The sequence below is a fragment of the Parasteatoda tepidariorum genome, chromosome 3 (assembly GCF_043381705.1).
Source record: "Parasteatoda tepidariorum isolate YZ-2023 chromosome 3, CAS_Ptep_4.0, whole genome shotgun sequence".
Taxonomy (NCBI): domain Eukaryota; kingdom Metazoa; phylum Arthropoda; class Arachnida; order Araneae; family Theridiidae; genus Parasteatoda; species Parasteatoda tepidariorum.
Window position 1 is genome coordinate 48,319,893 of NC_092206.1, and position 12,338 is coordinate 48,332,230.

General features: G+C 30.3%; 1 protein-coding gene across 17 annotated transcripts in view; it reads left to right on the forward strand.

Annotated features, from left to right (window-relative positions):
* LOC107452304 (Aryl hydrocarbon receptor nuclear translocator homolog tgo) overlaps positions 1–12,338 on the forward strand; it is a 112,492-nt gene that overhangs the window by 45,453 nt on the left and 54,701 nt on the right. For 11 of the 17 annotated variants that reach the window (XM_071178558.1, XM_071178555.1, XM_043043119.2 and 8 more), the window contains one exon: positions 6,019–6,099. The exons of the other annotated variants lie outside the window; for them this stretch is intronic. In XM_071178558.1, the coding sequence (XP_071034659.1) occupies positions 6,019–6,099 (81 nt within the window). The remainder of the gene's footprint in view (positions 1–6,018; positions 6,100–12,338) is intronic. 17 annotated transcript variants of the gene reach the window in all.

The window sequence follows — 12,338 nt, forward strand, 5'->3', positions numbered from 1 at the left end:
TAATTGTCGTTTATGTTGTTAAATAGACACACGATATAAGAACATCTTTTTAAGGAAATATTAGCTATATGCATTTATTTTAGTTTTTTTTATGTATTATGTAAGGATCAATCTAAAAATGATTAGATCTGCTCGTCATGCAATACGTGACTTAATGTAGAAAGTCGATTTTCTGCTTGGTTTATACCAATTAAATATCCTTGCTAGATATCATAGAGTAGGCTACAATTTTCCAGAAACTATATCGGGCGAGAGGAACATGTTTAGCCGAATCGGCAAGAATCGATTTCATCCTGAATCAATAGACTTTTTATCGTCTTTCCTAAGTAAATACAGCTTATAGTTTGATTATTTACACACTCGGTTTATCTAATCATGCAATGCATTGTTCTCTTATAAATTAAAGACAGATGAAAAATAGTTATATCTCTGGATTGTTTTTTACAGTATTTCACTTGAGCTTAACGTTCTGTTTTATTAGCAATTTCATCCACTCGAACTAATACAACTTTTTTCTTAATTTTTGATGAAGAATTGCTAACATTTGTTGCCAAGCTGTTTTTAAATGTTACTTGAATGGATTCACTTGTGAACGCGATTATTTACTAAAAGCAAATGAGGTTTTTATAAGTTGTGGGTTATCACTTTTTACCACCGAAGTTTTCAATTATAAGTGCATTTATCTATAAAATTAATAATTGTCATTTGTTTCACCTGAAAGGTTAAACAGATACAATATAGGAGCATAATCTTTTTACGGAAATATTGGCAATATGCTTTTATTTTAGTTTTTTATGTATTATTAAAGGATCAATCTAAAAATGATTAGATTTGTCCGTCCTGCAATACGTAGCTGACTTAATGTAGAAAGTCGATTTTCTACTTGGTTTTTGCCAATTAAATATCCTTGCTAGATACTGTAGAGTAGGCGACAATTTTCCAGAAACTATACCGGGCGACAGGAACATTTTTAGCCAAATCGGCAAAAATCGATTTCATCCTATATCAATTGGCTTTTTATCGTCTTTCCTAAGTAAATACAGCTTATTAATAGTTTGATTTTTTACACACTCGCTTTATGAAATTATACAATGCCCTGTTCCCTTATAAATTAATGATAGATTAAAAACGTGTTTTTTCTATGGATTATATGTTCTTCGCGGATCAAAATTCGGCCTTTCCGAACCCGAGTCTGATTTTCAACCGCTGGGCTACCACAGCCCTGCAAGTCCTATTAAATGTTGTAAGTTTTGTCTAAGAAAGTTTTATTTATTTTAAGATCATTTTTAGGAATTTTTAATGTTATCAAAATTTGGGATCTAATTATCATAAATAAGTAGGGGAGAGTGGGGTCAATTGTAACATTTTTTACTTAACTATTTTTAACTAACAAAAAATCCAATATATTATTAGTATTAATTGACAGACGAGTAAAGTAGACTATCCTCTACTAGAAAAAAAATAAATACCTGATTTTAAATATTATTATATTAGTTATTAACAATTTTTGACAGTCGTGCAGTTGTTACAATTGTCCCCACTTACGGGGTCAATTATAACATTCATAAATTCAACTAAAACATAGTTAATTATACATATTATCATAGTTGTGATATATTCTTATATTGATCAAAATAGTAGTGATATTTTAGGAGTAAAAATAATAATGAGCAGAAACCTAAAGGGTTAAACTTTTAACTTTAAGGGGTTAAAAATTTTAATTTATGCTGTGAAAGGTGACAAATAAAATAATGCAAATAAAATAATGCAAACTATTGGTGGTTCTTAAAGAGTTAAGCATTGGTTTGTAAACATAAGATTATTTATTTTCAGCTGTTACAATCGTCCCTTTACTTATTGTTACAATTGTCCCCAAGACGCCATTTCAGCTTCATTTGTTAAAAACAATGCTAGTTAATTAGCAAAACTAATCTTTTTTTTATTGAAATGTAAATTAAAATGTCCACTTACATATTCGGTTACTAATTTTTATTTGCTTAAACAAAATTACTTTGTTACAATATAATATTCTAATACCAAAAAAAGTACTTGCATGGCGTGAAAATATCTTTTGTGATGTAACTCTTTCAAAAGTACATAAAAATAGTTGCCATCAGGGGTGTACATGTAGATTTATTAAATACACCTTGTGCGCCACCTAGGAACCAAATCTAGAACCCAACACTCGAAATTTTTGCGCTGTTACAATCGCACCCTGTTACAATTGACCCCACTCTCCCCTACAGAACATATTAAATTCAATATTCGGAGCTTAAAATATTTATGTGCAGCTGCCATATACGAGTGATAAAAATTTCGAAAGCAACATACTAGTGTGTACAATGGTAGTTGTTGAAAATTACCTATATTATCATTTTCCTATATATATTTCTTTTGCTATGTTGAACAAAAATATATATAAATGGCTTAACATCCACTTCTGGTGATCGAAAAAATAGCCTCTCGATTTGTTTCCTTCGATTCTTTTACCTGTCCGTTATCAATAGAATTCTCCTACTTTCTCCGTTATTTCATTTTCTCGAAAGGTAGCCAAGTTTTTTTTTTTTTTTTTTTTTTCCGGATCAAAAAAATTGTAGTCGTTGCCGAGAATTTTTTTTTTTTAATATATATTTTAGTGTGGTAGCAGAGTTGGTGGTTTACTGCTGAACTCTAGGCAATCTTGAATTTGTAAAGGCTGAGAAAAAGAAGGTAAAAATCGGAAAACAAGGGACGAGAAAGAAAGAGAGAAAAGATATAGAAGTGAGACACAAAAGAAATATAATATAAATTATCCAATAGATTCATGGGGAGATGCGAACGTGGTAACCGATTTTCTCGATCTTTCCATCGTTATATGGGAAAGATCTCCAGGGCAATGCATCTGTATATAGCTATTTGGAGGAAAAATATATTACTTTTTAAAACTTTAATGAATACTTTTGATTTCCCAGTCAAATTTTTTTATTTAGTTTCTGGAAGTAATGGGTCAATTTATTATATACTTTATTTGTATCTTTGACATTTATAGGAGTTTCCGCTTTAGTTTTGTGTGTAAAGAAATACATTTAATAAGATTCTTCACTTAATTCTAAAGTAAGGCGTGAAAATTCCATGCACCATATCGCCATTGGCGCCTGAGTATTGACAGCTGGCGAGTATATAACATAATTATACTCAGAGCAGAGTTTATTAAACTGTGGATCCCGATCTGCGAAATCTGGAACAAGAGTCACCAAAAATTGTAGCGATTTCAATATTTCTTTTTAACATATAATAGTTTTACAATTACCGAATATTTTTACACAATGTATCTGGAAATAGATAAAGATAGGACAAGAGACAAAAAGCGAAAACGTGCCGACACTTTTTTATTCTTGTATTATAGTTTAAGTTAGTTACTTATTTAAAATTTTCGCATTGCTCTGTATTTTAAAGTCAATGACCTGAATTGGACTAGTACAAGCAAACTGACAATTCACATTTATGCATGTGTTGGATTTGCGCAATCCCACAAAATTTTCGTCAATAATATGTGGTCCCCACCCCAAATAGTTTGATAAACCAAACCCTGTTCTAGAGTAAAAGAGTTTGACTCTAGAGTAACAGAGTTTGATTATAGAATAATAGAGTATGAGAGTAAAAGTAAAGCAATACGTGTGCAATCGACAAATGGCATTTTAGTGCTGAAAGTCAACATTATACAAATACGAAAAGTTAAAAAGTTTTGGAATATTTCAGATATTTTTCGTATTTTAATGATATGTGGATGATATATTGAAACTATCGTATCGAAACCTTATGTAAACCTCATTTTAAGTTAATATTATTATCACTAAGCAAAAAATATGCTTCAATTTCTCGGTATCTGCATTCTTTTTGTGGTTTTGGACACCTTAACTTTGTTTTATGAATTAGAGATTGTTTTTGTAATTAGTCTCAGAAATATGACTACACGTAAATAAATTCTTCAAGTCTCAAAGATTGTAGAAATAAAATGGAATCGAGCTATTTTTCTCATGACATTTTACTAAAGGGAAATAGTCAAAAGCCATTTTGTTAAAAAAAAAATACTAAACAAATTTAGTCAACTACAAATGACATACTCATCAATAAACACATAGTTTCCGCACAAAAAGGAAAAGAAATAATTCTAAAACAGACTTGTCAAATCCTCTGCTTAGTCATACCGTGTCTGAAGCTGTATAATTCATTGTATGTAGTATGTATTTCTAAAGAATAAAGCTTTGCGTGCAATAATCTGTTGATGCTCAAAACAGCAGCTACATTTCTATTGTTTGGTGTCATATTTCCCCTTCGTGGTTCATTTTCGCAACATTATGGACAAAAGTTTTCTTTGGCCTTTTTATTGAAAGTTTATCCTTCTGTGAAATTTTTTATTTTATTTTATTCTTCGGATTTATTGTAGGGCAATGATAACTTTTCAAAGTACATCACATGACATTATGGACTTTTTTATGGGACATTGCCGTTTTAAAATATTTTGTATGACACTAGTTAAAATCTAGATCATCTGATTTTTGTAACTTTTTGTCATTTACTGAGAAGACGGTGGTCTCGTGTCAATATAGGAAGAACTTAGATTCGTTTAAGTGCCCTTCGCAGAAATCGAAATCTCAAAAAAATGACCCTTTTAATAAGAAGGCCTTTTACAAAACTCAGAGCTACTTATATGGACCGTTTGTTTTGTTCTAAACAATGTTCCTTGAAATAAATCTTTCTATACCGTCTGATTAATATTACAGCTTGTTATCTAAGAATCTACCTTTTGCGGTTGTTGGCATTAAGTTTATATATTGTTGGCATGCTTCTTGGTAAAAATATAATAATTTAGTTCAATAAAAGTATCGCTTAAAATGCAGAGGAAAAGAATCTTTAAAGAACAGAATTTTTAAAACATCTTAGAAAAGAATCTTTAGCAGCGAACGATGTCATTTCTGCATAAGGGTTGCTATGCAATTCTCAATCCTTCTGATGTGTTTTCTCGAGTTTATAATTGCCGTTATTGAATCACTCTGAATGCATTTCTAAAACTTATCGATTTAAATAACAGTATTGATATTCTTAAATTATTTTTAAGATAAGTATGGTTCTTTGATATGGTGGCTGCGGAAAAATTTTTTTTGATGGCTGAGATCGACGTACCACTGCCATATACATATACAGGAAGAAAAAAAACTTTAATGGCTGAGAGTCGCGAAGGGTTGGAAAATTTATTTTCATGCAGATTAAAATGTGCATTTCTGTATGAAATATTGATAAAAATGCATTTAAATGGTCTAGAAAATTTTTTGGAATGTAAAATATTATGTAATTTTTCTAACAATCAACAATAGATAAATCAGTTTATTTTAGATTTTCGTTATTTGATTCCTTATATTTGCTTAATTGAAATTAGAAGTATACTTTCGGACTTTTTCTAAAAACAATTAAATTTCATACATTTGAATAATTATAAAAAAGTTAAATTTTTTTGAAAGGTTAGAGCAAATATAGGAACTGCTCTTTTTAAAAATTGGCCTTTTTTTTAAAGTCACTTTTGAAACATCAATCTGTTCCTTAGTATTGTTTCCAATGAGAATACTTTTCACGTTTTCAGAATTTCCCGTAAATAGCAGCAAATCACATTGAATATCTGTATGTTGTGGTATTTAACTTGCGCTAATTATTTAAAAATTTAAAAAAAAATTACATTGGAAAATTATTTTGGTAGTTAATTTTAAATATTAACTCATGTTGTTATTCTGATTATTCAGATAAAAACGTTGCAATTTGTCCTAACTATGTTTTACAAAAAGTTCGAAAATTGTGAGAATCCTTTTGAACACCCCCTTTTTCTATACTGTATTAGATTTTTTTTTTTTCCTTTTTGATGAATTTTCCGTGATTTTATTTTCAATAATTTTAATATTTTTTTAAATGAAAATTTGATAAACAGTTAGCTTCCTCATTAAATTGATTCATTTAATAATTTGGCTAATTTTCTTCTCATTATTACAGCTCTGATGAAGAAGAAGGCCAAGGGCCCAAATATACTAGAATGGATGAAGATAATATGCAGGATAAAGAACGATTTGCGAGGTGAGCTTTAATTCGCATTCCCTAGAATTTTCTGCGTCCCTATGATGAGTTACGATAAATTCTGTAGTATTTAAAGTTTTCTGGCTGATAGCTACATCAATTCCAGCAATTGACTAAATTATAAATAATCCCTTTGACAGCTTGATGTTTTATTACCCTTTTACCCTTGGGTTTGTTCTAAATACCTTAATATTTAAAGTTTTTCAATCTTATTCTTTAAAAAAAAAAGGAATATATAAGATAATTCTTATAAATATTATTCGTCTCAACACAATAAAACTATTGTATAAGTATTATTATCAAAAAACCTTGGGAGTTTTTTCGCCGTGGTATTCTGCGAGATTTTAATAAATATTGTTTACGTATGTGAGTAGACTTCTTGTTGAAATTAAATACCGTTTTAATAAGGTTAAACTTAGACGTTCAATATTGTGGAATAGATTATGGAATTTACATGTATATTTGACAGNGGTTCTATATTTATATATATATATATATATATTACTATTTTTGCCACGAATCTTTTTTTACACTCATGTCCATAAATTAAGGATGATTCAGAATCACACGGAAATTGAACTCTAAACTAAAAATTTTAACATTCGAATTATCACACAGATTAATATGCAAATTAGAGGAAGCCACCAGATTGCCCCTATAGTATGACACAATGCCGAGAGAGGGGTATATAAAGAATGGTGGCTAAGAAGTAAAATTAATCACAAGTGTTCTGTAAGCCGTCCAGACCCACAACCGAATACTTATGACACATAGGACACATGTGGATTTTTACGTGGTAGAATTATCTGCCGTCTAGAATATGGGCGTACTCAGATGGTAGTATTCAAGGAACTTGGAATTGCTTAAAGTGTCATCTCTAGGCTTAAGCAACGATTCCAAAATAATAGAAATGTCAGTAGACGTTACAGTACTGGTCGCACCCGAGTTACAACGCCGAATAAAGACAGATATTTTACAGTAATTGCCAGAAGAAGCAGACGGAGCACAACATCCGACCTGCTTTGTCAGCTATCTGGAGTCAAGGGTAATACAGTTTCAATGCAAAACGCGCCCAGAAGTTTGAGACATTTTGGTCTATATGCTCGCTGGTCCGTCAGATGTGTTCCGTTCACAGCAACTAACTGTTGCCATCGATTAGCCCGGAGTAGAGAACACTCTTAGTGAATATCGTCACAATAGGATTGTGTGATGTTTTCCGACGAATCTAGGTTTAGCTTGCAGTCTAATTCAGGTCAGACTTTCATATGGAAAGCATTACCACATAGAACAGCATCATTGAACGTAACCGTTATGGTGTTGCATGCTATCTCATTTGGGGTAGAATTATATTGGGCTCCAGAACATATCTGCATACTCAAATCGGAACCATGACAGGCCAAATTTAGCGAGATATCATTTTGGAGCAACATGTTCGTTTGTTTAGGGGTGACCATGACGCAGAATTTAAGTTTATGGATGACCACGCCAGTTACACGGAGCAAACAACATAGACGAATGCCCTCAATCTGAGGATGGAATGGCCAGCATTCTCATCTAACTTGAATCCGATAGAACATTTGTGGGACATGCTTGGCAGAGATTTGCAATTCGTCAACTACCTTCTACATGTGTGCCTTAACTTCAGAGAGCATTTCTTGCCGAGTGGAGTAATCTCCCCCAAGATCAGCTCGATAATGTTATACTCAGCGTGCCTGAGCTTTGTACGGACTATATTTCATCGTATTTGAGACACAATGTATTTGCCATCGTACCAACCATGTAATATTAAGTTTTCTATATGAAATATTTCTTTTATAATTGCTCTAGGAAGCGAAAATCATAGTTTTTGTGATTGCTGTGTCACAGATGCGCCATCTTTTTTGTTCTTTATCTTTTGTTTAATAAATGGGTTTTATGAATCAGTCACGTTTGCTTGTTTCTGAACTTCTATTTGCTGGAAATGGTATTATCCTTAAATTATGGACGTGAGTGTAATTCCATGTTGTATAGATGCTATCAAATTAGACAAATTTATAATGATCGCGTTTTTTTTTTTCTTTCCAACTCAACATAGTGGAATGTATCTTTTAACTTTCAAATTGTTATTATTATTATTTTACTGGAAACATAACTAGCCTTGGTTGGCATCACTAAAAACGATGTTGAAGGAAAAAAAATCGTCAAAGTTGCTGCGTGAGTGAGGATAAAATTCATTGAATCGAAAAAATTGATGGCTCCCAACTGTTTTAATTTTTCTCCACTTTCGGTCTTAAACATCGTTAATATCTTTTTTTATTTTTATTTATTTATTTATTTTTTTTTAAATATCTCAGATATCTATTTTAAAATCTAGGCAGTACTTTTTCGGGAATATAGTGTATGTAAAGTTTCTGTTTAAGTAAGACACTCAAACAAGAGCTTTTATATTTTTCTTAGCGAAAAAGCTAGGAAGAACATCTTTAAAATTTGTTCATTATTATTTTCAGGGAGAAAAAAAATTAGATATTAAAATTTAGTATAAAAAATCCCGGTGTAAATCAAATGTTACTTCTTTTTATGGTATTAGTAAAACTTGTAAAAGAGCGTATAATTTGCATTTTTTCTTTCATAATTAATCTCTAAACCGGCTTGCGTGATACTATGAAAATCTCATTATCGACTTTTTTTGCGCTTTAAAGAGTGCTGAATCAGGGATTGGTGAATAGTAAGTGGGGCTAATGGGGGCACGGGCAATTACAGTTCCTCGCCTGTTTTGAAATTAGCTGGGAAAAAGGGGGTTCTGAACTTTTGGTGATTACCTGCATGCGACGCTACCATCAGGTGAACTCGAAAAATCAATTCTGGTGTATTCTTAAATAAACTGTATGACAAATATTCCTCCTCTTGAGTTAGCGGAGAATTTAGATCATTCAGCAAAATTTCTACGTTTTTTTCTTTTTATAATTGTATCCCTTGAAGGTAAATAAAATGAAGCTCTTTATTTTAATGTCGTTTAATTCGATATGAATAACTTAAAAGTAATTCAATCCAAGGTTGGTTCAACCTGAAAAATGTTTTTAATATCCATTTGTAAGTTTTAATATGCGAAATATTAGAAGAAATACACAGCGTCCATTTTGTATTTTACCGCTAATCTGTATCAATATCTGTGGGGGAGAATAAGAATTTTTTGTCACATAAATGTCAAATTTTCTGTTATAAATTGTGTTTTGTAATTTTTTGAATCCGCTCTTTTGTTTCTTCAATATATAAATTTTTTAATATACTGCAGAACGTAAAAATTTTAGGATATATTTTAATTGCTATGCTTTGTAAACTTATAGTGCTAGATTTTTGTCAGCTTAGACTTGGCAGGGGAAAAAAATCAATGAATTAAAACTTTCAGTGATATTGTGACACAATTCGAGTTTTTTTTCTTCTGTATTCACAGCATTTGAGAAAGTTCAGTGCGAAATAAAATTGTATAATGATTAAATATTTAATAAAAATTTTTTTTTACACTTAAAGAAAAAAAAGGCATTTTTACTAATTTATATGTATAACCAAACTTAGTATTCGTATATTTCTTAAATTAAATACTATATATACTTTTAAAATTTCACTGACATAATTTAGTTACATAATCTTTTACTTACATTCTCTGTCAAATCTTTGTTACTCCAGAAGCGTAATGATACTCCTTTCTTTGTTAAAAACTAATGCTTAGAAGTAAAATTTATTCTATTTTGAGTAAACAGTTCTATAAGCAGTCGTTTTAAAATTTAAATTTTTTTCTGGTATAAAATAAAACATAAGTAATAAAATAGATTTACACTTCAGTAACAAAATGGTACCTTTTCGGTATCAAAATAACATACAACAATAATAGTTAAAAGTTATATAAAATCTCAGAACTTATCCTAATGCATTGCTTTTATATAATGTGTATTGGAAGGCAACAGATTTTAATGGAATGATAAAAAAAAAAGTTATTATTAAATAAGTAACATTCTTTTTACATTCATTCACGATTACTCATTTTTGATATTTGATTATATCAGTAAAGTGTGTGCCCGCCCCTTCTGTTCTCGTTTGTACCAGGAAATGTAATGAGTACCACTACCCTGAAGTAAATAACTATATGTATGGTTAATAATAATGAGTGTTGTGAAGTTGTTTGACTATATTTGTCGAAAATTATTGATATTAAATTAATAACGGCTGTGAACTGTGTGACGAACAATAATGTATTGGGTTAAATAAATAAATGCTTTATAGATCAGGGCTCGAAGAAATTCAAAAGTTTTACATGCTCGGTCAGTCAGCGATGTTACAGTCCAGTGGCGTATAATTACCCGCTCTCTAATTTAGCATTTCTTTAAATAAAAAATAAAAAAACTTCATTATTATCATTGTTTTAGTTTAGGTAGCAAATTTTAAAAGAAATAAAAATGTGCATTATATTTGCGACTAACTATACCCAATAGAAAATCTCCAAAAATGAAAGCGAGTCGTTTGTTAAAGGCTGCTGGATTGTATGTCAGCTGCTGGGCATATCAGTCTACAAAAAACGTGTTCGCATGTAACTTTTACGTCTCCAAATATCTCTTTAAATTGTATATTTATGAATGTACATGATTTAGGATATTTTTAATTAAATATGTAGTTTAGTTTTAGTTTAGGTAAGAAATTTTAAAAGAAATAAAAACTTGTATTATATTTGCGACTAACTATACCCAAGAGAAAAATCTCCAAAAATGAAAGCGAGTGGTTTGTTAAAGGCTGCTGGATTGTATGTCAGCTGCTGGGCACATCAGTCTACAAAAAACGTGTTCGCATGTAACTTTTACGTCTCCAAATATCTCTTTAAATTGTATATTTATGAATGTACATGATTTAGGATATTTTTAATTAAATATGTAGTTTAGTTTTAGTTTAGGTAACAAATTTTAAAAGAAATAAAAACTTGTATTATATTTGCGACTTACTATACCCAAGAGAAAAATCTCCAAAAATGAAAGCGAGTCGTTTGTTAAAGGCTGCTGGATTGTATGTTAGCTGCTGGTCATATCAGTCTACAAAAAACGTGTTCGCATGTAACTTTTACGTCTCCAAATATCTCTTTAAATTGTATATTTATGAATGTACATTAATTTAGGACATTTTTACTTAAATATTTAGTTTAGGTAACAAATTTAAAAAATAATTAAAACTTGTATTATATTTGCGACTAACTATACCCAAGAGAAAAATCTCCAAAAATGAAATCTCCAAATATCTCTTTAAATTGTATATTTATGAATGAACATTAATTTAGGAAATTTTTAATCAAATATTTACATTCCTGGCCGGGCACGTGAGGGTAGAAAGTACATGGCTTGCTTAAATTTTTACATACCTTAGGAGAGTGCGGGCGATATGGTTTTCGTGCCATGGGTACAGACACAATTTCATATGATGTGGCTGTACCATTCTCATTTTTTTTAAAAATTTATTGTAGCATGACAAGCTCAATTGCATCTGCAAATAAACACTTTAATGTTAATAATTTTCTCTACAAACATGTAATATAGGTTGTTTAGAAAACACATATATGTTCTTAATTCCTAAAAGCTTCTTATTTGTTTCGTGATGTCAACAAAGACCCGTTTTTGCGTGACTTTATCGTGTGGGGTGGCGTGTACTTAGAGTTATGCTTCTCACGAAATAGTGTTCACACTTCTTTAAGGTTTAATTATTTGTAAAATAAAGTTAGGTGATGTAATAAAATCATTCTTCATTTGCCGCCGTGCTAAAGGGGGGTGTTCAATAACGCGGTATTGCTGATTTATGGTGTTGAATTGTGACTATTTAAAAATTGTTTTAGTATAACTGATGGCTTACGTGAGATCCATGTACAAAATCGTTCGTACACTGCGTTTTGATCTGACATTACACGCTGATTAATCGACTTAGACTCGGAAATGTCCTTATAAAAATCAAATTTAAAAAAAAAAATTCCAACATATTCATTTATCATTTTGCATATTTATTTTTTCAAACAAGTAATAAATCCTAAGTACTAATGTTTGTAAATTTAAGTAAATTGGGTGTAGAATTATCTATTAAATTACTTTTAATATTATGACTATTATTATCTAGAAATCGATAAGTTGTTTATAGGTAAAATAGGTATAACGTTAAATGGGATAAATTTTTTAATTATAAAAATTTTATAAAAGAGAATTATTTAAATTTAATTTAATAATTATTAAAATTAA